The following is a 27,395-nucleotide window of genomic DNA, read 5'->3' on the forward strand; positions in this document are numbered from 1 at the left end:
CTGTGTGCGTTCTTGCAATATCTTCCCCACCACTCTGGACATTAGCGGAAAGGGCGGGGGGGGGGGAGGTAAAACAATTTGTCTTTCCATTGCAGCTGGAAGGCATCCCCCAGAAAGTTCGAGCCAATGCCCGCCTAGAACAGAACAAATAAAATTTTGCATTTTGTGCTGTGGCAAACAGGCCAATATCAAGAACACCCCAAAAGTCAAACACATCTGACAGAATAGAGTAATTTAACTCCCATTCATGTAGATTAGAAAAGGAGAGGTCCCTACTAAGCGAGTCAGCCAAAGTGTTATTTTCCCCTTTAATATGTATTGCCATGGGGAGGATGTCAACTCTCAAGCACCATTCCCATAACTGTAATGCAAGATTGTTCAGGAACCTCGAAACAGCGTCTTCCTGGTGATTTAGGTAGGTGATAGCCATAGTATTGTCGATGTGAATCTGAACCACCTGACCTTGGAGGATGGGTAGTAAAGCTTTAGAAGCAAGAAATACTGCCAAGAGTTCTCAAATATTAATATGAAGCTCTTGTTGTTTTGAGTTCCATAGGCCCCTCACCCATAGGGAACCACAGTGAGCACCCCAACTCTGCATGGAAGCATCAGTAGTTACTGATATCATGAGGTTCAGTTCTTGAAAAGAGATCGCTCGAGAAAGTGAATCAGGCAGGGACCACCATAGTAGGTCTCGCAAAACATTCTCTGGAACTAACCATTTGTTTTGATTGTCCAGGTTTGATCGGAAAACAGACAGTAGCCAAAGCTGCAGTCTCCGCATTTGCAAGCGGGCATTCATCACAGTCATGGTGCACAAGGCCATGAGGTCTAGCAGACACTGGATGGAATAAGCCTGTTGTTGTGGGGTTTCCTGGAAGGCTACAATCATGGAAGAAATGGCCTGGATGCGTCCTGCAAGTAGGTATGCATGTTTCTCCCTAACCCTCACATCCCAAATCGCCCCGATGTACTGGAAGGTACGTTGGGGGGGTCAACATTGATTTTTTCTGCTTGACAATGTCCTAAATCTGCCAGGAGAGAAAGGGTAAACTTTAAATTGGACAGTAAAGTAGACCTGTCCTTTGCTGTAAAAAACCAGTCATCTAGATATGGAAAAACAGAGATGCCCTGGTTGTGTAGGTAGGCAATGACAGCCATCATGCACTTAGTGAACATCCTAAAGGCCATACAGAGACCAAATGGGAGTACCTTGTATTGATAGGCCTTAGCGCCGAGGCAGAAATGTAAAAATTGGCAGTGACGAGGCCTTATAGAGATGTGGAAGTAAGCGTCTTTTAGGTCTAAAGATACCAACCACTCCTTTTCCCACAGTAACAGTAAGATTGACTGTAGGGAGATCATGTGGAATTTGGATGTCTTGACAAACTTGTTTAGCTCATGCAAGTCCAAAATGGGACGAAGCCCACTATCATGTTTAGGGATCTGGAAATATCTCAAATAGAATCCAGCATGCATCGAGGGATGAGGGACTGGTTCTATGGCATCCTTTCGGAGCAGCATAGAAACTTCTTCCTCAAGAATAGGAGTTGAGTGGATGTATTTTATGCCCGCATGGACGGGCAGAGAGTAAAATTCAATAGCATAGCCTCTAGCGACTATGCACAACATCCAAGCATTGTATGTCACTTGATGCTGGGAAGGGTGGAAGGGAGCAAGACGGGTGCCATACGAGGGGACGGTGAGTGACATTTCCAGGTCCAACATATTAAAAGGACTGCTTGGCTTGGTCCTGGGATTTAGGTTTTAATTGCTGGCCCTTTTGGCACTGGTGGAAAGGAGACTATGATGGTGTTATTAGTAGTGGTGAGGAGACTGAGCTGGGGTCAATCCCTAAGTAATGACAACAGGCAACGGCCGTGCTGAGCAGATGGGAGAAATCTTATGGGCCATTGGTGCTGAGGGAGTCAACGTTGTGACTGCAGAATGCAAGGAATGCCTCAGCACCAACCGCAAGTCTGATGTCGAAGCAACTGGTGTTGCTTCCATCAATGCCAAAACTGTAGCGACCAGTCCCAACATCTGTCTTGGAGTGAGGTTTTTGATGTTGAAAAAGCATTGATCGATTTCAAGAGTCTTGACATTTTCAGCGCCAATGAAAAAGTTGACGTCAAAGGCGGAACTGCAGTCCCAGATGGATGTCGGGGAGAATAGGAAATCCCCAGCTGAGCCGAGAAAGGTGATGGGGTCATGGCCCCGGACGTCGAGCTTGACACCAATTTGGACTTTGGCATCGGGGTCAGAGCCGCCAGAGCCGCCGAATGCGAACTTTTCTTTTTCTTGCATGACTCCTCGGCCTCAGAGTGATGGTGACCATGTTTATGGGACGGTTCTCTGCCCCCCTCCTGAGGCTTCTTAAAGGTAGAAGTTTCTGGTGGTGCTGAGGCCAACGAAGCTGATACTGCTGGAGCCGATCGGCTGGATGCTGAGACTTTCGGCGGCGATGGATGGCTCAGTCTTGGAGTGTCTGGTTGTAGAATATTTTCATTTAAAGATGCCTTGAGGCAAAGTTCCCAACTAAGACGGGTTTTCATTTTAAATGCTAAATAAACTTTACATGCACTGGTATTGTGCGAATCACCTAGGCAGAGGAGACAATCAGAGTGCCCATCACAGGAGGGCACTGTACCCTCACAAGTAACACATCTTTAAAAACTTTTAGAGGTAGACATGTCGAGAAAAAACCAGTCCGAGTCAGCCAAGAGATCAGAGATGAAATGTTGAAACCAGAGGGTAAACATTAAGCCAAGTCCAGAAAACAGTCCGAAGTCAGAAAACAGTTAAATCAGTCAAATCAGTCCAGATAGTTAGAATAGTCAGAAAAAGTCAACCGAAAAAGCAGTAATAAATACAGAATCTTTCTCACAGGGACGAAGGAATAACCAGAGCAGAACCTTCCTGAGGCGATGCAAGCAGCGGACAAGAAGGAACTTAAGAGGGAGGCACTCTACAGCAGACTTTGTAGGCTCTGATATCACTGTACCTTAAAGGGCCAGTGAGCGCCTAAATGGAGCTAAAGAATTCTTCCGAGGTCCTCCTGCACAGGCGCAGAAGACCCAGTTGTGAGTGACCATAGATCCCTACAGAGATCAATGGATTTGGAGGTAGTTAGCTATTACCTGAAAGGTTTACCTTCCTGAGAACAATGGAAATGTTGACTCTAGAGATTCAAATTGTTCCTGAAGGGAATGCAAATGGTTGGTTCTGGGGATTTAGGATTGTCCAAGGAACATGATCTGGCATCAAAGCAGAAGGGGAGTCATGGCTGCTGAGCCCTAAGTCTGTGTGGTGGGGTCCTCAGGAATCCCTGTATGGGAAGCCCTTTTGGGGTGTCAGGATGCCATAGTTTGGGCTCTTATGAGACAGGAAGCCATGGCTGTGCTCCTTCCCTGGCTATCTCCTTAGGCTGCTCCTTGCTGCAGTGATGAACACTGTCTAGTACCTGGATCCTCCAATGGGCAGGCAGGTCCCAACTGTGTGCTTCTCTAGGGGCACAGGGGAATGTACCAAGGGACCCAATTTTGGACCTCCTAACAGTCTTACTGTCTGCTTAATTTGTGGCCATCTCCTGCCACAGGTCATAAGCTAGTTCTTATGCACTGCCATTTACATTTGAGATGGTATTTCAGAGATGGCAAAAAGCAAAAGATATATTCAACACAGCAGATTCCAAATGTAGAATGTACTGTTTCTACTATGCTGGGTATTCTGTCAGGAACTGTGTAGTAAATATTTATCAACATTTATCAACAAATAAGTATGTGAATTACATTGTATTCTTAGAAAACAAGTGTGCTGGGTTTTAATTATTTCAGAATCTACCTTTGAGTGCTCACTAAAAGTAAGTCTCCCATATCCATTCCCCAGTCTTGCATATCACCTTGCTCTCCTTGGCTCCCAAATCTATTTTCAATTTTTTAAAAGCAGTTTTAGCCTTCTGGATTTGATTTACTGCTCCATTGCCTTTTTGCTAAGGCTCATTTACCTTGTTGTTTTGGGTTTCAAAGCCTCTCTCCAATTTTACTGCTAGTCATCTACTTCCTTCAGGGGTCAATCACAATACGACAGGATTCAGTTTTAAAGTTTATGCTTTGCACCATAAATTTCATAAGGCTCTAGTGAGCTTAATAGTGCCACACTTTGGTTCAGTGTGGTACATTTTTATAAAAGAAACAAAACAAAACCAGCTATCTCCATACTCGGGTATACATGAAGTCTTTTATAACTGGCACTGTAAAATCTCTTCATTAATCTTTAACTTAAATTACTATCATCAGTACATCAATCCTAAAAAAGTACTTTCTTGAAAACAAGCATTAAAATTTACACTTTCATTTAAAGTAAACTCAAGAAATATAACATGCAAAATCACAGTAACACTGTCTTCACACGGTTACTCTTAAATAACATACCACACTAATTTCTAATTTGAAGTTTTGACGATATAGCACACTTACAATTTGCAAGTTCAAGGTAGAAAAAAGGACACAAGCAAAAGACACCTTATTCACAAGCATCTCTCAGAATTTTCTCATGCTTAGAATATATGAGCCACACTTTATGTTTTATGCACACATTTTGGAATCAATTATTATTTGATTTGAGAATATTACAATTTAGGAAATATATATGTAGGCTACATATAATGTATTTCTAATAGGCATATGTATTCCTTAATTTACATTATACTATTCTTGCCATAGGAATCATATGATTGTTGGGATCCAAAAAGCCCTTTACCTGTGACAAATGGGTTTTTTCCCCCAAGCATGTAGTTGCTACAAATCTTCTTTCCCTGCTACAACCCCTCGTGCTGGATACTGCTCTGGAGAATTCCTCAACCCTCAAGAGTGGGTAAGGTGGAAGTTTAAAAACTTGGGGCAGGCATAGAAGACCTCACATAGCTCTTTGAATCTCTACCCATATAATATTCACTTAATTTCATGGTAATAAAGGCCTTTGATTCTGATAAAAGTAGAAGCTTTTGCAGATTCTCATTTTGTTTGTGATCATTTCCTGTATTGTCAACTTTTGCTGCTAGTTGTTTCACACGGGAAGTGCACAGACCACAGCACAAATCCTTTCTTGCTTTGCCTCAGTCATGCCTCCCCCCCGAGGCGTATCTAGGGAAAATAGCGCCTAGGGCAAGCATTGAAATTGTGCCCCCTGTCCAAACATCTGACACCCATCTTTCAGATAACTTTACCATAATATCAGCTGAAAGATACAAGTCTGGAGGTCACATACAAGTCACATATCTGAATATGTGTACAGTGACTTATATTATATTATTTTTTAAAATTTTTTTTACCTGTAGCCCCTTCAGGGGGCTTCCTAAAGGTCATGGGGGGTCTTCAAAGGTTCCCCCTTCCCCCTGCTGGCCTCTAGGGCCTCACAGGGACCATTTGAGCATGTGCGGTGGCCATTTTTTAAAATAATTTTTTTTAAAAAAAAATGGCAGCTGAAAACAAAATGGCCACCACACATACAAAATGGCCTCTGTGAGGCCTGATATGGCCTAGGGCCTCACAGAGGCCATTTGAGCATGTGCGGTGGCCATTTTGTTTTTGGCAGGCTTTAAAAAAAAAATTTAATTTTAATTAATGGCACCCCCCTTCAAGTGGCGCCCGGGGCACGTGCCCTGCCTGCCCTACCCTAGATACGCCCCTGTCCCCACCCCCGCCCCGGTTCCTGTTGTTGCCTCCCACCCCACACCCTGCCATTTTTTAAATTTATTTTTGCAATCTGTACTGTTGGTCCAAACCTCAATAAAGCAGTTGCACCTGAGTATGAACATCATTGCTAAACCAGCTATACAAATATACCAATGTGTTGCTTTCACAAATACTAACATTTTAAAGTGATCTGGAGAATGACATGGCAATGCAGCTCCAAGACCCTTTTCGGGTAGCCCTGTCTCCCTGCAAATAAAGGGACAGTTTTCAGACTACAAGCAAAATCAAAATCAATCAAGGGCAAGTTTGACTTTAGCAACATTTTTTTCCAATGAACTCAATTCCTACAAGAGTGCGAGTCTGGAAAGAAAAGATAAGTTACCATTCGATCAAACTGATTTCATATATATATGATAATTATTTCATACTACAATAAAAGGCAGCTGCTTGTGACACAGCTGACATTGCCATGGCATTTCTGTAAATGGTCACGACTGCTCTCTACTGGATGAAGTGTGCCAGACTGGTTCAAACATTTAACAATTCTGAGCATTGTTGCTTAGCAGCTGAAGATCAGAGCTATTCTAACAGACATATCTAGTATAGAGCAGGATTTTCTCCTTCAAAAGCACAAAAGAGGTCTGGCACTAGGAAGTAGAAACATTCAAAATGTAGGTTCAGTTCCAGTTCACATTCATCAGTATTTTTTAACTCTCCAGTTAAAAAACTCTTCAGTTCTGATTCAGACACAAACTTTGAACTAGTTTAGATGCATTTCATACAGAATAACATCAAACCCATATATGATTTAAATCTGTAAAAAAAGAATCCTGAAATCAATATTGCTCTTTTTATGCCCTCTTCCTCTACACTCAAGAGCCAACATCAGCATGTACCTCAATCAAATGTTGGGGCTCCAGAGCAATGAGAGGGCTCATCACATTGATGCCTGTACTGTCAGTGTCACCTCTAAGTTATTTCCAGTGATGCTATGTCAGGGGCTACAGCATTGAGAGGAAATTAAACTGGCACTTCCAACCTCACTGGCACTAAAAGGAGTACTACCACTGCTGCTTGTCACCAAGGCCAGATAATTCAGATTGCCTGATTAGCCCCCATTAAAATGTGCCATTTTAATTTCCCCCAAATGCCCAGTCCCCTGATGCAGCAGTGTTGCTCCAGGGCTGGTCTTAGGGGAAGAAAACCCAGGCAGCTGCTTGGGGCACTGGATTTGGAGGACACCAAGTTCCAAGGGCATACAGTGCCATCTTGCTGCCTTTCATCTCTTGAAGCAAAAGGCAACAAGCTGCCTGCCCCGCCTGACTGGCACCGCCCCTGAAATTGCTGCCGTCCCTGATGCAGACGTCAGCTCTGCCTCCCTTGCTAACGCCACCCCTCTTCCCCCTCGCTAAGCTGGTCTCACCTTCTGAGACACTGCTGGAGCGACTGCTTCATTTTGTAGATTTGATGGGGGCATCAAGGACAGAGCTTGCTCACAGCCTCTCCTCCTGATCACTATTGTTGCACTGGCTTGGCTCACTTTCTCCTCCGCCGCCGCCCCCTCCCCCACTTCCAGGAAACAACAAACTGTCCACTTCCTTTGCACCATTTTGGGAGCATATTAAGTAGACAAGTTTGCAGCTGGCTGGAAGTTGGAGAGAAAGCTAGTAAGCTAGCTACTGGAGCCAGCAGCACAGCAGCAGCCATTAGGAGAGGCCTCTGCTGCAGCAAACTCTACCCTTGCTATCGCTGATCTTCCCCCTAATAGCTTCTGTATCATAAAAGTGCAAATAAGCAAACAATAATATGCAATTATTCTATTCTGAGAATTTCTCCTTAGCTAGAGGCTGGGGGTAGGAGGAAACTTTAGGCCCAGTTATTTTATTAATCAGATTAAATCTGCTAAACACTTCCCACTCACCCCAACACACAAACTTTCAGACTGAACTTTCTTTCTTCTCCCACACTGTCTAGCAGCCTTCTTTCTTTTCTAATATCATCTCCACTATTCTGAGCTCCTCAGGGCTCTATCTCACCCCACCCCCCCAAAAGCTTCATTAATTTGGGGGGAAAGAAAAGAACTTACCCTGTTTAAGATAAACGGTAGAATGGCAGCAAGAAGAAACTGAAGTGCCAAGGAAATGCAAGAAGCTTCCAGATTCAATTCATAACTCCTCCACACTGTGCCCCTTTTTGCTGGAGAACAACCTGGGTGGGGGCAAATCCTTACCTAAGCACCAGGAGGATTACCCATCAGTCCTAGACCACACCTACCAAGCCGTCCTGCTCCTCCTCTTTTCAAATCGTTCACTGGAAAATACAATTTCTCCAAATACAGCTGGAGTTGAGAGGCACTCTCACCATTCCTCAAAATAATATCCTGTGCCTGATCATTTTAACTTATTTATATACTTCTTCATTTATTATTGAACTGGTTTCAAACTACTTACCACTTTTTGTCTTTCTATTCCATGTTAGCAAGACAACCAAGAGATTTTAGCTTTTGATTCAGTTTTAGTTCACTGAAAAAACTTCTCTGAACCTACGTTGGGGGTTGGATTCTGTTCAGCTTCTTGCTTGTCACAAATTTAAATTTGGAGTGGATCATCAAGATGCATTTAGTGGCTGATGCCATTTATTCTTTTAATTCTCTTTTAAATTTATTCTTTTAACTTTCTACAAGATGGAATAGTTGTAGGAATGCTTGGAATCCAATATTAATGGCATTCAATATTTTTCAGCATAAGCAGTGAAAGATATAAAGGAAGAAGGATAAGGAAAAATACATTCATAATATCTTATCTCCCGTAATGCAGTCTTTGAATGAATATGGATTCAAAAAGCATTCAAAAATACCTGCCAATAACAGCTTCTTCAAAACTATATTCATCCAATAGCTGCTTTCGAATATCGAGTTCCTTATATTCTTTAAGTCTATAGGGTTGAGTCATATAATCTTGATATGTGGTGATCCATTTCTAAAAGTAAATGTAAAGAGAAAAGGAAAAGGGTTTAGAAACACACCAAATGAACAAATAAATATATAAGCTGCCTTCTACAGAGTCACACCATTGCTCCTTCTCCGTGGGTCAGTATTGTCTACAATGACAAGCAGTTGCTCTTCAGGGTTTCAGACAGAGGTCTTTTCCAGCCCTACCTGGGCATTTTTCACACAGGGATTTTCACACGCATCTCCTCCAGAATTGAGGGTGTGTGTTCACATAGCGGCCAGATTTACCCTGAGGACCCTGTGAGCTATTGGGGAGCACTTCACACATTATTCGGGTTTCTCACTGAGCGTTATGAATACGAAGACGGCGAATATTAAGAGAACGCTTTTCAACAAAAGTTCCAAAGCAGTTTACGTAGATATATATAAATAAATAAAATGGCTGCCTATCCCCAAAGGGCTCACAACCAAAAAAAGAAACGTAAGATAGACACCAGTAACAGTCACTGGAGGGATGCTGTGCTGGGGATGGATAGGACCAGTTGCTCCCTCCCTGCTAAAAAAAGAAAATCACCACTTTTAAAAAGGTGCCTCTTTGCTCAGTTACCAGGTGTTAAGAGTGTAGCCCGATTTATATCCAGAGTTTTTTAAAAAATCCATTTTTAAAGTTGTTTTTTTTGGGTGGGGGGCAACTTCAAACTCGTGGTAAAGCCTCGCAGTAAACCCGCAGTAAAGCCTCCTGTGTGAAAAACACCCAGGAGGTACCAGGTACTGAACCTGGGGTCATCTGCATACAAAGCATAAGTTCTACCACTGAGCTAAAACCCCTATTCCAAATACAAAACATTATTTGTTTATTAATGTTCTTTTAAAACTAGCTAAAAAGCCTCTTATTTTACTTGGTGATGAGTGCTTTTCCCAAAGAGACTTCTAGCCCTCCGCCCCCCACGCCGCCACCCTTATATTTCTCCTGCCTCTACTACCCATGTTCTAACCATACGTCCCTGTACCCTCTCAGGGTTTCTATATTTTTCTTTACCAAAGTCACAGTTTCTTTACCACAGCATCCCCACCCTGGAAAGCACAGGGAAAAGTTGAATTGGGAGAAGCAGGCCTGGTCCCACCCTTTCTTTCCATGCAGCAATGGCTTCTGATGGATGGGAGGGCAAAGAGATGGGGTGGGGATTCTTTTCCCACTTTCTCAGCCTCATGGCAATTCCCGATGTGACTGTTGAAGGTGGGCCTTGCATGTGAGAGATACAGGTAAGGAGTGTACCCACCCTCTGTAATTAAGGCGTTAGTTACAGTCAGGGGTGCTTGAGGAGCGACTCCTCATGTAAAAACATTTTTGGCAGGGGAAAGAAAAATCACATTTGAGGAGAAGAAAATATGTTCTGGAGGTTGAAGATATCATGTATGGTGGGGGAAATTCAGTAAAATAAGGAGAGGAATTCCTCAAATGCTTGTGGGGGGGATTTACACCCCTGGTTCTGGAAGTGTTGGCAATACATCTCTCTTCTTGGTAAGGTCTCAATTAGGAAGGGAACAATACAGGTTTGATGCATAGCACCGCACTCCTCCCCAAAATTAGTTCACTGTCTTCACTTTCTTTGATCGACTCTGAGCATAACAGATCAGAATGTGGAACAGGATCTGTTCAGAAGAATCTCAGCTCACAGCCACCCCATCATGCGATAATGCTGGGTCCAGGTGCAAACACTTGGGAGAAGAACTAATAACGGGCAGCAGTTTTGAGAGCCACATTTTCCCACCTTATCTTATTGGTTTCTCATCTGTGGACAGCCAAGGACAACTGTACAGTCTGCCAGTAAAGGGATTCTGCTATGCTTATTTCTGCTGTGCTTTTTGCCATTATTTTGGAGGCTGCCTCCTATCTTCTGGCTAATTGTTTCACTTGAGTCTGTTCTTAGAAGGAGGGACTGGCAGCCATTGCAGCTATAAAGGTGAGGGCTGTGCCAAGGGCGCAGCCGTTGGCACAGACAACGGTTGGCCGCTGGGCAGGCTGCCTGTAGGCGGCCGCCAAAGGAGGCTGGTCTTTGGGGATGGGACAGGGGGGTGGGGTAAGCCACGCTGTTGCTAAATTTTATGCTGGTATGTGTCTTGGTGTACCTGGAGTTGGGGGGAGCGTGTTCACTGACCCTGGGGCGATTCCAATGGTGGTGGGGAATACAGGAAGATGTGGCACTGGAAAGGTAGCAGGCCATTATAGGTGAAGGGAAATCAGAAATTTAATAACTATTACCCCTTCCAGGTTCTCTGCAAGCTCTTTGACCTTGTGGAACAGTACCAAACTCCCACAGAACCTCACCTTGCTTCTTCATAATTTCAGGTCAGTTCGAAATAAAACAGAAATAACCCATGATTTGATTGTGGATGATGGAGCTGACCTGGTATGTATTACAGAGGCCTGGATGGGGGAGGCTAGTGGACACGTTTGGGCCCAGCTTTTCCTGCCAGGATACCCTGTGGTAGAGCAGGTGAGCGCAGAGGTGTATCTAGGGAAAATAGTGCCTAGGGCAAGCACTGAAATTGCGCCCCCTGTCCAAACATCTGACACCCATCTGATTCTCTGTACATAGTGCCAAACTGAATATGTGTACAGTGACTTATATTATATTAATTTTTTTTTAAAAAAAATTAATTATTTTTTTATTTTTTTAAAAAAAATTACCTGTAGCCCCTTTGGGGGGGCTTCCTAAAGGCTGTGGTGGGGGTCTGAAAAGGTTTCCCCTCCCCTCTCTGGCCTCTAGGGCCTCGCAGGGACCATTTCAGCATGTGCGGTGGCCATTTTTTTAAAAAATATATATTTTTTTTAAATGGCCACTGAAAACAAAATGGCGACTGCACATGCTCAAATGGCCTCTGCAAGGCCTGGTATGGCCTAGGGCCTCACAGAGGCCATTTGAGCATGCGCGGTGGCCATTTTGTTTTCAGCAGCCATTTTAATTTTTTTTTTAATTTTAGAAAAATGGCGCCTCCCTTCAAGGGGCACCGGGGGCACGTGCCCTGCCTGCCCTGCCCCTAGATACACCCCTGGGTGAGCGCACCTGGGCAGGGAGGAGGAGTTACTGTGGTCTATAAGAATAATATCTCTCTTATCAGGGTTCCTGTCAGGGAATTGGCCTATATTGAATGTATGTACCTACGTCTGGAGACCAAGGATAGACTGGGACTTCTGTTGGTATACCATTCACCCCACTGCCCAACAGAGTCCCTATCTGAGCTGACAGACTTGCTTGTGGAGTTGACGTTGGAGTCTCCCAGACTGGTAGTTCTGGGAGACTTTAATGTTCACTTTGGAACCAATTTGTCAAGATCAGTTCAGGAGTTCATAGCAGTCACGACAACAATAGGCCTATCCCAAGTGGTCTCGTGACCAACGCACATTGCCGGTCACACGCGATTTGGTATTTTGCTCCGTTCAGGATGGTGTTCCATGGGTAGGGACTCTTGTGATTTCCCCACTGCCATGGACAGACCACCATCTGGTTAAGGTTGGACTTGCAGCCTCAACCCTCCTCCTCAGGGGTGAAGGACCTATTAGATGGTCCACCCCCAAATGCTACTGGATCCAATAGGATTCCAAGAAACCTTGGAAGGCTTTAAAGTTGGTTCTGCCAGTGATTCTGTCAATGCCCTGGTTCAGACTTGGAATAAGGAACTTACGAGGGCAGTAGACATTTCTCCGAAGCACCTCTCTGACCCGCTTCTAAATTAGCCCCTTGGTATATGGAAGAACTATGGGGGCTGAAGTGGCAAGATAGATTCCTAGAGAGCAAGTGGAGAAAGACTCAGCTCAAATCCGACAGATTACAATACAGGGCACATTTGAAGATCTATGCTCTGGCAACTCACACAGCAAAGAAGCAGTTCTTTTTTGCTGCATTGCTTCTGCAAGCTCATGTCCAGCAGAGTTATCTAGGGTTGTAAGAGGGCTAGTTCATGCCCCTGCTCCCTTGAATGGATATTTGGATCCACCAATTACCCGTTGTGACATTTTAAATGAGTTTTTTTGCAGATAAAATTTCTTGTATTCAAGCTGAACTAGACTCTACAGTTACTGCAGGGTCTACTGTGGAGGTGTCCAGCAGCAACTCTTGTGTGGTTAAATGGATCAGCTTCAGATTGTAACTCCCAAGGATGTGGATAAGCTACTTGGGACAGTTCGCCTTGCCACCTGTCCTCTTGACACTTGCCCAACATGGCTTATATGATCTAGCAGGAAGGTTATTGGAGAGGGTCTTGAGAAGATCACCAATGCTTCTCTGAGGGAGGGCAGGATGCCTCCTTGTCTCATGGAGGAAATTATTAGACCACTTTTGAAGAAACCCACACTGGATCACTGAGAATTAGGTAATTATAGGCCTGTCTCCAACCTCCCATGGTTGGGCAAAGTGATTGAGAGGGTGATGGCATCTCAGCTCCAGGCTGTCTTGGAGGAAGTGGATTATTTGGACCTATTTCAAACTGGCTTTAGGGTGGGCTATGGAGTTGAGACAGCCTTGGCCGGCCTGATGGATGATCTCCAATTTGGAATTGTCAGGGAAAGTGTGACTTTGTTGATCCTTTTGGATCTCTCAGCGGCTTTCAATACCATCAACCATGGTATCCTTCTGGGGTACCTGAAGGAGTTGGGAGTGGGAAGCACTGCTTTGCAGTGGTTCCGCTCCTACCTCTCAGGTAGGTCCCAGATGGTGTCACCTGGAGACTGTTGCTCTTCAAAACAAGAGCTCTGGTAAAGGGACCCACAAGGTTCCATACTGTCTCAAATGCTTTTTAACATCTACATGAAACCGCTGGGAGAGATCATTAGGGAATTTGCTGCAGGGTGTTATCAATATGCTGATGATGATAATCAAATTCATCAGAAATTGTCATGCTGTCATGGCTGAGACCTCTGAATCAGAAGAGTCAAAGGAGGAATGATAGGACTCGGTTGGAAGTGCAGGCTCAGAGGCACAGCAGCAGGATTTGACTGGGAGAACAGACTCTGGAGCTGGGATGGAACAGCAGCTAGCAGACATGAGGGCTGAAGAGGCTGATCAGGAGGAAGATGGAATTTCACCTGTGTTAAGAAGGCGTCTCAAGAGAAAGGCTCAGTGGGAGACAAGCAGGCGCACAATATCACAGGAGAGGAAATAGAAGTGCTGAGTCAGGAAAGTCGGATTGGCTGCCGGTTATCTTGAGCCCTATATTGAGCAGACTGTTATTGGCACAGATTGCTGTTAGCAACTTTCGCTTACTGCAGACCGTGTTCATACTTAGCATTCTTCAACCTTTCGTGTTCCAGTCTTCCCTTGTTCTGTTCATTCCTTGCTCTGTTGTCCCTTGTTCTGTTCTTTCCTTGCTCTGTTGTCCCTTGTTCTGTTCTTTCCTTGCTCTGTTCATTCCTTGCTCTGTTGTCACTTGTTCTGTTGTTTTTTTCAGTTATTACTCAGTTATCATAGAGGGGGGTACCTAGTTTAGTTCGAGGGACTTTATTTTGTTTACTACGATTTTTCTTTGGGAGTATTTTTTCACTTTCATTCGTGCAGCTTCGCTGCTACTCTTATTTCCAGACTTTCTGTTTAACTCAAAGAAGTAGAGCTGAAGGGGTTGTAAATCCTGTCAGGTTAGCCAAGCCAACAGATTTACGACACATGCCCCCATCCTCAGAGAGCAAGGAGATGAAGCTGGCAGTCCTCCAGCACTGCAGGGGTACCTGAAAGGCAGAGCCCGGCTTCCAGCCCACAGGGGGTACCTGAGGCAGGTTCGGTCGAAGCTGCAGAACAAATGGGGCTGTCAGAGGCAGTAGAGACAGGGACTGGAGAGCAGAACACTGATGTAAACTACAAACCTCCTCTGCTCCCTTGTCGCGAGAGGAGATTGATGAAATGCCCACAACAGGTGGAAGAACTCAGGAGAAGTAGACAGCTGCTGAACAAGCCAGATAAGCCCCGAATCTGTGCCAGCTGGCCGAAGGCAGAGAGCAATTAAGCCAGGCTATAAATTAAGTCTGAAGGCTGCAGCCAAACTCTGATAGCAAAACATCTCTTTAAGCCTGCTTCATCTAAGCCTCAGAGGAACCCCAGCTTCGTGTTGGCCTCTAGAGACCCAGACTTTTCCTGCTTCAACTCTGCTACCTGACCGAGTCCTGACAACTGCCTTGGCTGCAACGTCTCCCCTGGGAATGCCTTGCACCCCTTTTGCTCTGGAACCGTGCTATCTGGTGAGTGGACTGAGTTTGCGGGGGAGGCTGTCTGAACTTGATACAGTAGTAAATTGTTCTTTTGTGTTTTCCTTGCAGACCAAAGAGGATTCCAAGGATCTCACAGCAACCTTGACAGAGACTGTGACTTCGATGCCGGACAGACAGACTCCTGACAGAAATGGCCTAACTTCCCTAAGTGCCTGCCTGGAGGCAGTAATGGGCTGGATAAAGGAGAACAAACTGAGGCTGAATCCAAGCAAGATTGGATTCACTGTGGGAGGTCGAGACTTAGGAAATGGCTTAGATCTGCCTTTTTTGGATGGGGTTGTACTCCCCTGGAAAGAGTAGGTATGTAGTCTGGGAGTGCCTCAACCTGATCTCTCAGGTTGAGGCAGTGGCCTAGAGTCCTTTCTATCAGCTTCGCCTGATACATCAGGTATGTCCATTTCTGGAGATAAATGACCTTAAAACAGTGGGGCATATGCTAGTAACATCCAGTGTTCTCTCTAATTTTTTTCATATGTGTGCAGAATGAGTTTCATTCTGGGTGGCAGTATCAAGGCAGTGTGTGCACATGTGCATTCAGAGTGGGTGGGACCTTCTTGATTAAATCTGAGTGGGATCTAAAATTAACAGAGTGGACATAAAAAAATGTGTGAGTGCATGCACACACACACACCTTAGAGGGAACACTTATCAAACAGCTTTCAAACCAAAGCTCTGGAGCTGTGTCATCAACTTTTGCAGCAATTGTGAAGGTTGGAATATGTAAAGGCTTATTATCCAGATTTGGCTATTGCAATGCGCTCTACGTTGGGCTGCCTTTGTACGTAGTTCTGAAACTGCAGTTAGTGCAGAATGCAGCAGCCAGGTTGGTCTCCGGGGTTGCCCAAAGAGATCACATTACACCCATTTATAAAGAGCTACACTGACTGCCAATAAGTTTCCGGTCAAAATACAAAGTGCTGGTTATTACCTATAAAGCCTTGAACAGCTTGGGTTTAAGGTATTTACGAGAATGCCTTCTTCCTTATCAACCCCATTGCCTATTAAGATCATTTGGGGAGGTCCAGCTGTGGTTGCCACCAGCTCGGTTGATGGCAACTCAAAATCGGGCCTTTTCTAGAGTTGTCCCAGGACTCTGGAATGCGCTTCCTAATGAAATTAGAGTCTCCCCTTCTCTGAATGTTTTTAAGAAGAACCTGAAAACAAACCTGTTTAGCCAAGCTGTTAGTTTTAATTGTTTTAATCATGTCAATGTTTTAATGGTTGTTTTTAGATTGTGAACTGCTCAGGAACTTCTGTATAGGGTGGAATAGAAACGTACATACATACGTAATTAATTAACTAATCAATTGTGCCCAGTTCAATGTCACTCAAGGATGTGCTGTCATGATCACGGCATTTCGTTTAATCCAGGGGTGGGGAACCTTGGCCCTCCAGCTGTTGTTGAACTACAACTCCCATCATCCCCAGCCAGGGAATGGTGGGAGTTGTCGTTCAAAAACAGCTGGAGGGCCAAGGTTCCCCACCCCTGGTTTAATCACATGTGACGGGTGATAGCCCCAACCTTTCTGTGGAAAAATTAGAACTTGGCTGATCAAGAGTCCCTGCTTTGGGCTGCCTTTCAAACCAGTCCAAGAGCATCCCCACAAAAAACACAATTTGAGCGGATGGGCTCATAGATGGACCTTTAAGCCCATACAAAATTCCCGGGTCTGGTCCAGCACTGTATCGTATGCAGATCTGCTGGCATGGAGATTCACGGGAGAGGGCAGCCCCAATATCCAGCTGCCCCAACACAGTGGACACAGTGCCCCCCTCAAGGGCATGGGCAAGGGTACACATGTCCTCATGGGTGGACGGGCTTGCAGGAGACACATTCTGACAGCTACTTGGCTGTAGTCACCAGGAGCGGGACTGGACAGCGAGTATCCATCCCCATGGCGAGTATCCATCCCCATGGCTTTCCTCCATAGAGCATTCTGGCTTGGTATCAAGTCTCTCAAAGAAAGGCACTCTTGTGAGAGAGTAGTCCATGGGATAATGGGCTATTTTGCACCATACAACGCAAGTACCACCTAATACAATTAGAGTGCCACCTCATGCATTTGCAATTAGTCCTCAAGGACGGTTCTTCTCATGAGTAAACCTAGGAACCAATAACCCCCAAGGGGATGGGCCCCCCTTCCCCAACCTTTCAGTGAAAAAAATAGAACTTGGCTGATCAAGAATCCCTGCTTGGGGATTCCTTTTGGGCCAGACCTCTGCCACCCCACCAGTGTTCCCTCTAACAGGGATTCCCAGATGTTGTTGACTACAACTCCCAGAATCCCCAGCTGCAATGACTTTTGCTTGGGGGTTATGGGAGTTGTAGTCAACAACATCTGGGAATCCATGTTAGAGGGGAAAGTGCACTCCACCCCCCCCGCGAAGTGCTCTCTTCCCTGCACTGTGATGGGGTGCCCTGCTTATGTAGCCACTTATGAAGGTTTGTGCTTGTGAACATACATCGCTGTCACTTCCTTCCCAGGAAGGAAAGCACTTAGTGCCCATCCTGTCACCTTGTCCCCTTTCCCTCATGCTTTACAGGTGGGGGGAGCAAGGGACAGTGAGGGAAGAGGGGATCCTGTGTGTCAGTGCCAATTGAATGGATGACAAGCCTTGGGCAGGAAGTGGCAGAGTCCTTGTTGCCAGGCAACTCCATAGCTGCATAGGTGACAGGAGCAGCAGTGCCTAGGCAGGCTCCCACCCAAGCAGCTTACAGGGCCAGATATGTGTTTGTCAATATCACATACATTACTTGCATTACTTCTCATTCTTTTCTTAGTACTCAATTCTGATCTAAACTTACATGAATATATATACTAATAAGCAATATTGTAAAAGATTATACAAAACTCCAGATTTAGTAAAATAATTATAACAGCACAGCTTTTTTCAGTTTTGAATTACAAAACCACACTAATACTTTTTGCATGTACATGCTTTATTTCAAAGGAGATTTCAAAGCAATTAAGTCCTGGGTTGTACTGGACCATCAAAATTTCCTATAACAAAATAAATATTTTTTTGCCTAGGAACCTTATATAAAAACCATTCAGTGCTTGGGGAAAAAACGAAGTATACAAGGAAATAAGATGTTAATGTTATGGAAGCAGTGAATCCAACAAAAATGTCTATAAAACTTTTTTTGTAAGCAATTTACCACAACTTATTGAGCCGGGTCTCACAATCAGTGAGACCCGGTTTGGGGCGGTGAGCGAGGAGGGAGCCCTGGGCAGCCGGATGGGCTGCCCACACGATTGCCGGCTCTGTGACAGAGCCGGCAGGGGCTTGAGGGAGTGGGCGCGCAGGGTATGCTGGCGAGACCCCCAGAGCCGGGAGGCAGCTTTTCGCCTCCCCTCTGGGGGTCTCCTCATGAGTAGCCACAGCTACTCACGATCAGAAAGCCCGGGTTTGCAGAGCACTTGCTCCGCAAACCTGGGCTTTAGGGAGGGCTATCAAAGCGGGTGACCCATTTGTAAGCCACCGGGCTCGCCTGCAAGCCCAGTGGTTTACATGATCAGCAAAAATCGGGCTAGGCTCTCCTAGCCCGATTTTTGTTGATCGTGAGAATAGCCCCATTAACTAGTAAAAGCAGTGAAAGGGTATAAATCATCCTACCACTTTAAACCTCCAGCCTATTTACTAAAGAGTCCAAAACCAAGCTTCTGTTCCTAAGCCCTCCTCTCATCATATGTACCCATTGTCATCATCCTTCCTGTTACACGAAAGCCTGTTTTTTTCTTCTTTACCCTAACCCTCAGTCTCCCAACAAGCAATGCTGCTTTTCATTTTCCTACATTGCAAAAACATGGTCCAGCAGTTATATAGGAAGATGCTGCAAGGCATCACCTCATACTGCGCGGGAGATGGCAATGGTAAACCCCTCCCGTATTCTACCACAGGAAACCACATGGCTCTGTGGTTGCCAGGAGTCGACACCAACTTGATGGCACAACTTCTCTCTGCCAGCTCAGTAAAAATTCTGGCCTACTCTTATCTTGAATACTACTTGCTTTGCCTCAGTCACCTCATTTCCTGTATCTGTCGATGTTTTTGCCAAAATAATTGACCTCTCTCATTGCTCTGACCACAGTCTTCCTCCTCCCCCGCTACTTATCTCTCTGCTCTTCTTCTCTTTCATATGACTTCACCCTTTCTCTTTTGCTGTCCTTTAAGCCTGCCTCCACCGTATACCTGCATGTTACCACCTCACATCATTCTTTAACTTAGGCTAGATGCTAAAAGAAATGAGTATTCTTCCATTGTTCACCCCTGCCCCATTTCCTTTCTCTTCCTTTGTTGTCTCTCCCTTTGAGGGACTTATAATATAGAGTAGGAACCAATCCTCTTGTACTTTAAAAAGTGCCATGCACACAGGGAACAACAACAACTAGCAGGCCTGGGCACAGAGCACCTATGCCTCTAGTTCTCCCTTGTTCTCACCCCCCCCCACATTCTCAGCCCCTTGTTCTCAGCCCTCCCCCTTCCTCTTCCCCCTCCAATGTTTTTTCTCTCTGGCCAGTCACCTGGCCACCCACTTTTCCCAGCCCTCCACCACTTCCCCCTCATCACCCCTGCTTTCTTCCCCCCTGGCTGCTGCTGCTTTCTCTTCCCCCCGCCGCTGATTTCTCTCCCCTACCGCCCGTCACTGCTTTCTCCCCCCACCACTGCCACTTTCTTCCCCTGCCACTGCCCCCTCTGCCACTGCTGCCGCTTTCTCCGCCTGCCTGCCCGCCTGTCCATTCACTGGCCTGCCCGTTCGCTTTGTGTTCCACGCCACTGCTTTCCCCCCCGCCTTGCTTGTGAACTCTCATGAGAGCTGCCACAAAAGGATTAGCCATGGGTATGTCTTAGAGAATTACATATATAGATTGTTCTGCGGAATTTTAAAAAATAACTAGCATATTTGTAAATAATTGTAAACCGCCCTGAGCTATTTTGGAAGGGCAGTATAAAAATCAAATAAATAAATAAATAAATAAATAAATACTGGCATGAGCTAATAGGAACAGACCTGCATATATATTTATAATGTTTTAAAAATATTGTATGACATTCTGACTCAATGGAAGTCCTATTGAAATTAAGTAGTCCTTTACAGTAAGTACGAACTGTACTGAGCAACTTAAACTGGAGGTCATCCAATATAACATAGGCTACGTAACATACATCTCCAAGCTTAAAAATGAATGGAAGTTAGTATTACTAAATCAGCCCTGAATTGATATACTTAATGAAAGTGGTAGAAAAAGGTCTTACCTCATCCATGGTTCCAAGTCGCCAGTAGGTAGAACGACATAAGTTTTTATGTCCCAGAGGAATTTCATGTATGTCATAATCCTTAGGTTCAGCCTCTCTCTTGTGGTGCCTTTAATAATAAAAAAAGTACTCAGTAATTAGGTGAGGCACCAGGGTTGATTTGATTTAATCAAATCGATTTAAGTTATTATTTAAATCTTTTAACAAAAGGACTCAATTATAATGATTTAAATAATTTAAATCACTAGTCAGGAAGGTTCTATTTAATAATCATTTTCTAGCAAAAGTACATTCTTGTTGTCTAATAAAACCTTAATACATATTCAGAGATAGATGTAGGTTTAATTTTTAGAAGGTAGGTACACACTATAATAGACAAACACATCTTATAATGCTGTTTCATTTGAGCAACGAGGCCTTGCATTTCTTTATTGCATTGTTTGCATATTGCACACATGCCTGTCTTATCCACATGTCTGTCGTATCCACTTAATGAAGTACAGGAACTTCATTAAACTATTCCCAAATGGAGTCTCTTTTACGACCTGCTGCCATGATGGGTGTTTCCTTTCTACCATGGAGGATACACACGTTGGGAAAAGTTCCTTCAGGACTGCACGAATATGTTCTGTTCACTTTTGGTTTCACTTTCTATTCCCCTCCCCTATCCCTTGCCTTTTTATCGACTCCTCCTCGCTCAGATCTATTCCATCCCCCCTAAATCCTCTGTTTATTCATTGGGCTTCTTTAGCCCAGTTCAGACATTATGCTGTACATGTGTACAGATGTCTATACACTTGTACACATTTGTGTGAATTACTGTAAAGTGTGCCATCAATTCGGTGTTGACTCCTGGTGACCACAGAGCCATGTGGTTGTCTTTGGTAGAATATAGGAAGGGTTTACTATTGCCATCTCCTGCACAGTATATGATGCCTTTCAGCATCTTCCTATATTGCTGCTGCCCAATACAGGTGTTTCCCTATGAGAGGAGAGCTGGTCTTATGGTAGCAAGCATGACTTGTCCCCTTAGCTAAGCAGGGTCTGCCCTGGTTGCATATGAATGGGAGACTAGAAGTATGAGCATTGTAAGCTATTCCCCTTAGGGGATGGAGCCACTTTGGGAAGAGTAAAAGGTTTCAAGTTCCCTCCCTGGCTTCTCCAAGATAGGGCTGAGAGAGATTCCTGCCTGCAACCTTGGAGAAGTCACTGCCAGTCTGTGAAGACAATACTGGGCTAGATGGACCAATGGTCTGACTTAGTATATGGCAGCTTCCTATGTTCCATAGTCTGGGAAACATACCAGCGGGGATTCAAACCGGCCACCTCTGGCTTGCTAGTACTGTACCTGGGTTCAATTTCTGGATACAGGCCCTTCAAATGAATGGTACAGATAGGAAGTGTCCTGCTGTACCTGCATTCAACGTAACATGTGAATGACTGTACCTGTGTACACACATTGTATGACTGTTAAACATAATGTATGAATGGGCCTAATATCTTTGCACTTTTAGAGAGAGAAAGAGAGGGGCAAGGGCTTGATTGTGTGTGTGTGCTGCATATACAACACCTGCAGAATAGGATTTATCAGGTTTGTTATCCCTCAACTGCATATATTGCTGTTCACAGAATATAATTAGGAATTATGATTAACATTCATGATGATACCTTTGACCTAGATTATTTTTTATAAATTGTTTTAAAAAAATTAAAACCCAATTTAAATTTTTAGAATTTGATTTAAATAAAAATCATCTTTAAAATGATATCCGATTTAAAAAAACAAAACACCACCATCAATTTTTATCAACCCTGTGAGGCACACACAACAAACATATCAAAATGTATATCCACCGCTCGCAGTGGAGGGTTGGTCACAATTCTGAGATATCATTTGAAGTGCAAACCCACCCACCCACCCCGGGGGTGGGGGTGGGGACATTTTAGCCAGAGACCAAGGCAAGCCACAACAAATGCTTTCAGGATGATGCAATCCTAAACACTGAGAGCAAACACCATGGAACTGCACTGCAGTAGGCTTGCACTGCACAGAAAATCTAAATGGAAAAATCATCACATTCACTAAATAGTGATCAGTAACACACAGTATTACATATCAAAAGAGTATCTACTCCGTGGAATATTATCCCAAAAAGTTTGAAAGCTGGAAAGATGTAGAGTTTGGCAGAGCTGCGACTTGTGAGGGCGGATGAACACTGCTTTGTCAGCAGAACAGCAGGATTACTCTTACCTAGGCTAATCTATTTTCTTACCAGTGGTATATAAAAGTGGGTCTCCCGTAGCTGGAGCAGTTGGAGCGCAAAGTTAGCGCTCCTTTGCGCTCCATCACATCTGGAGGACCCATTTCCATCTTCACAAGTTTCCTTTCCTACCACAACGCCGAGGGTAATCTGGAAGAACTCCGAACATTCACTATATCCGAAATCGCTCAATAATAGGTCACGTTGCCAGGTACAGACGTCTACGAGAAGCACCAGCAGCACATATTTCCTCCGCCTCCATGTCTTTTTACATCACTTCTTTGTTGTTTAACATCTCGCTATAATCCTACACCCAACACCATCGCCTCACTCCTAAAAAAAATAAAGACACAATATTAATAAACTTCTTCCTATATGCTTCCAATCCTTTCACTAGATTATATATAAACTATCAAAAAGAAGGAACGGCGGGCAAGCAGGCTCTCTACTTCAAGACGCCCACTAATATCCATGGCAACCATAAATGCTGTATTGGAAGCTTCGGGATCACTCCGCTCCAGGGCCGGGGCTACTTTTCCGCCGGGCAATACGCAATGAGAACTTGCAGGTAAAGGGCTGATGCAATAAAACTACAATACCCAAGACGCAAGAGGACGCCTAGGTCATTTCTTGGGGAGAGCTGCTTTTATTCAGAGCGTGAGATCTGGCTGCCAAACCTTTAATGAAAGGAACGTAATAGTGAATATAATCTCCATTGTTGTAAAGATGGAGAAATGTTGAAATTCAATTCCCTCCCACACAAAATGGGGAGGCAACAATATTCTTTTCACTGGTCTTGATTTCTAAAATGAACTCAATCCTCACTGAAGGACATGCCTTCTGTCATTTTATGACACATTATTTTAGGCAGCTACTTCTTTGTAATTATTAATATTTTTATTTAATTCAACAAGACAGTGACAACTATTTCAGCAGTACAAAGAGTCAAGAAAGGGTGTGTTTTGGCTTCTATACAATCAGCATTCCAAATAAATTATTAGAATACTTGGAAAAAATAAAAAGTTTTAACATAAATTATCATTTGCTCGCATAACTTATGCTTGCATAAGGTCTCCACCTTTCCTTCCCAGTGCAGCTGCCCAAAAGCTGCTCCTGAAGTTTAGAGAATTATCTGGGATAACACAGGATATGATGCAGGGGTGGGGTGCAGGGAGATCAAAATTCAAATAAAAGAGCAAGCACTTAAATTATGGAGACTTTCCTATAGTAATAAACCAGTTATTTATTGCACATCTTTAGTAATTCTAAAATATCATAGAGCCTGCACACTACCCTGTTTTGATGTGTGACCCTCAGAGGTTATAGAGGGTAGATATAAGAAGATGCCCTACCAGATTATCCACCTTTGCTAACTAGGCAAAGAGGCACCTTTTTAATGTGGTGATTCTCTTTATTAGCAGGGGGAGAGTAACTGGCCCTACCCATCCCCAAAACAGTACTTCCAAAGGCTGTTGTTGGTGTCTTTTTTTTTTTTCTCCCCCTTTTAGATTGTGTGCCCTTTGGGGACAGGGAGCCATCCTCTCTCTCTCTCTCTCTCTGTAAACTGCTTTGGAAACTTTTGTTGAAAAAGGGTATATACAGATTTGTTATTGTTTTTGTCCACAGGAACTAATTCTATGGAGAATATAGGATATTTTTATTATACTGCAATTTTTACTGGGAGTTGCAAGCAGCATTCTTTTTGCCTCTTTTAAATATTATGCCAGTTGCACTGGATGAATCATCTATCTATGTATTTAATTATTTAAGGCATACCCGTGGCTAATCCTGTGCATGGCAGCTCTTGCAAGAGTTTGCAGGCAAAAGCACCTGAGTGGGGATTCCATATGCAGATAGGGAGAAGGAACCTGTGAAAGCAGAAGCACCATGGTGATTGGGTATTAGGGATTCCATATGCAGATAAGGAGGAGGAGCCTGTGATGGTTAAGGTCAGTTGGAATGCAACTGTTACTGTTGGGAAGATGTTCTTGATTGTAGAGGAGAGAAATCTATCTGTCTATCTAAAAGAATAGTGGGCAGGGGTCTGCGAAGAGAGGGGTCGTGAGAGAGGAAAGAGTCCTTTCAGGAGAAGGAGGCTGCCATTGTGTGAGTTAGATGAGGAAACAAGATGAACAAGATCTGTTAACTCAGGGAGGGAGAGAGGGCGAGAACATGAAGGGAGGGGAAGAAAGAGTGGGGAAGAGAGAGTGGAGGAGAGAGAAAGAGAGAAAAAGAAGGGAGGGGAAGAGAGACAAGGGTGAGGGATGGGCCCTAGCCTATGTCCAGTCAACCACAGCTACTGTGTGGGACTACCAAGGCCATTAGCGGAGGAAGGCAGGCAGGCAAGGGACGGGGCCCTGGGCCTGTCAGCAGCCTGAGGGGAATGAGCGGCCATGGCAGTGGCAGCAGCAAGGAAGGGCTCCTGTGGGGAGGAGCAGAAGCAGGAGTGGGGCTTGGGTGAGGGTGGGAAGGTCTCTGGGGATAGAAGCCTGCAGCTTGGCCAATAGGCGCCAGCAACACTGCTGCCATGACCAAGAGAGGTGAGGGGGATGGAGTAAAGGGATGGAGGAGTAACCAAGAGGGGTGAGGGGGATGGAAGCAATGGGATAGAGGAGGTGGAGCAGGAGTGCAGCTTAGGTGAGGGTGGAGAGATCTCTGAGGTAGGGGGCTGTGGTGGGGGTGAGGGGATCAATCAAATACTAGTGCGCAGATGCTCTGCGCAAGTTAAGCTAGTATATATTATTCCTAATATCAGACCAATGTTCTGAGGTGACATATAAAATAGCCAAGTATTGTGCAGCTGCTATGTTAACTCAAGAAATTTTGGCTAAAGTTAGTAAGTTACAGTAGACACATTGGATTAGATTTTTAGACAAATAGACTAAATAGATATTATTATTATTATAGTTATTATATAAATTGAATTAGAAGATGGAGCAGTGGAGAAATGACTTGATTAGCAAGCCAGATGTTGCTGATTTGAATCCCTGCTGGTATGTTTCCCAGACTATGGGAAACACCTATACCAGGCAGCAGCAATATAGGAAGATGCTGAAAGGCATCGTCTTATACTGCACGGGATGAGGCAATGGTAAATCCCTCCTGTATTCTACCAAAGACAACCACAGGGCTCTGTGGTCACCAGGAGTCAACACAGACTCCACAGCACACTTTACCTTTTACTAGATAAGAACTGTAATGAAAAGTTCCTATAATTATATTTGTTGAACTGCATTGTATTTTGGTATGGTGAGATATGTATATTATTATATACTTGTATTAATACTGGTCTGGAACCATAATAAAGATCTTACTTTTTAAAAAGAGAGAAAGGAAAGAAATGCTTACAGTAATACCGTGTTTCCCAAACTGGGAGCTTCCAGATGTTGCTGAACTACAGCTCCCATCATCCCTAGTCACAATATATTGTAGCTGGGGTTGTTGGGAGCTGTAGTTCACCAACAACTGAACTACAGCCCCTGCTAACTTAGCAAAGGGGCACCTTTTAATGTGGTGATTATCTTTATTTAGCAGGGGGAGAGTAACTGGCCCTATCCACCCCCAGCACAGTACTTCCAGTGACTGTTGCTGGTGTGTGTCTTATGTTTCTTTTTAGATTGTGAGCCCTTTGGGGACAGGGATCCATCTTATTTATTTATTATTTCTCTGTGTAAACTGCCCTGAGCCATTTTTGGAAGGGCAGTATAGAAATCAAATTAATAACAACAACAACATCTGGGGGCTCCCAGTTTGGGAACCACTGCAGTAATATGTACAATCTACATACCTTGAAAGATATCAAAAAATGTTGGGAATAAAGAATACTGGCTGAAATCCTGACTCAATTACTCAACAAAAGTCCTATTGAAATTGAGTAGTCCTTTAGAGTAACTCGTGAGTAGTCTATTAAGTAACTTAGTCTGGATGACAGCAAGTAACTTTGCTATTCAGCTTTTTTGTTTTTTCCTATATATTTACAGCTGTGTGCACCCGCACCCCCCACCGGCATTGCCTCAAGAACTGCAGTAAGCAAATAATGCCTGTTTATTCACAGAGATGACAAAGTTTTTCCAACATGTGGGCACAGGAAGAGCTTCTAAGATAAGAACAAATGCATTATGGACAAGATCCTATAATCAATGTGCAAGTTAAATCTTATTGCATTTTAGATATCTGCACTACTGTTTCTTTCCCTAAGCTTTCAGATAAAGTAATTTTAAGAATCCCTATATGAGACAGTATATTCTTTCTCTTTTCCTGCAAGCAGGGACAGTATTAGACATGAACACATGTGTAGGATATGGCTATAAAAGGCCAACTGACCCACCCTCAGTTCCTAAACTCCAAAAAGGTAGATCACTGATGAGTGATGCACAGCACTTTTTTTGTACATTTTAATTATGATTACTACTACTACAATATATATTTATATACAGTTGGCCCTCATTATTCGTGGGGATTCTGTTCCAGCCTACAATTAGTCTGCAGATAATGAATCCATAAATAATGAGACCTTGAGTCTATGGTTGTTCTAGAGCCCCAGAAAATGACCAAAAAAATCACACACACAAACAGGGAAAAAGCAGAAATAAGGATGCAGCACAGCACTGTACCTTGACTACCCCAGCATTCCCCACTCTTCAGGAGCTTTCCCAAAGAGCAGGCTTTGCCACAGGTTTACTGCAAGTTCGAATTTGCCCAGAAACCCCGATGCAGTGGATTTTTTTACCCCGGCATAAATTGAGCTAAGCTCCAATACTCAGGGAAAAACCCAAAATGTGTATGGAGTGCTCTCTGATCTATCGCATGTTGCTGTCTGGGAAAACTCCAAGTGCTCCAGCAGGTCCCCAGCAAATCCACTAATGCATAATAACAAAGTTTCCCTACCCCACACTTTAAGTCCAACACTTAGCAGCATAAATCCCTGGCCTGATTGGTTGATAGGTTGGCCAAAGAGGCAGCACAGAATT

The 27,395-nt window shown here is 44.1% G+C and overlaps 1 protein-coding gene across 2 annotated transcripts in view; it reads right to left on the minus strand.

Annotated features, from left to right (window-relative positions):
* Window positions 1-22,931, minus strand: part of CFAP95 (cilia and flagella associated protein 95) — a 40,613-nt gene extending 17,682 nt beyond the window's left edge. The window contains exons 1-4 of one of the 2 annotated variants that reach the window (XM_053301247.1): window positions 22,438-22,931; window positions 20,165-20,273; window positions 8,553-8,674; window positions 5,874-5,942 (exon numbers count right to left, since the gene is read on the minus strand). In XM_053301247.1, coding sequence (XP_053157222.1) covers window positions 5,874-5,942; window positions 8,553-8,674; window positions 20,165-20,273; window positions 22,438-22,535 — 398 coding nt within the window. In that variant the 5' untranslated portion in view covers window positions 22,536-22,931. The remainder of the gene's footprint in view (window positions 1-5,873; window positions 5,943-8,552; window positions 8,675-20,164; window positions 20,274-22,437) is intronic. The other variant, XM_053301248.1, reaches the window with a different exon arrangement.
* Window positions 22,932-27,395: the final 4,464 nt, after the last annotated feature.

This window comes from Hemicordylus capensis, chromosome 2 (genome assembly GCF_027244095.1).
Source record: "Hemicordylus capensis ecotype Gifberg chromosome 2, rHemCap1.1.pri, whole genome shotgun sequence".
In the NCBI taxonomy this organism is placed as follows: Eukaryota; Metazoa; Chordata; class Lepidosauria; order Squamata; family Cordylidae; genus Hemicordylus; species Hemicordylus capensis.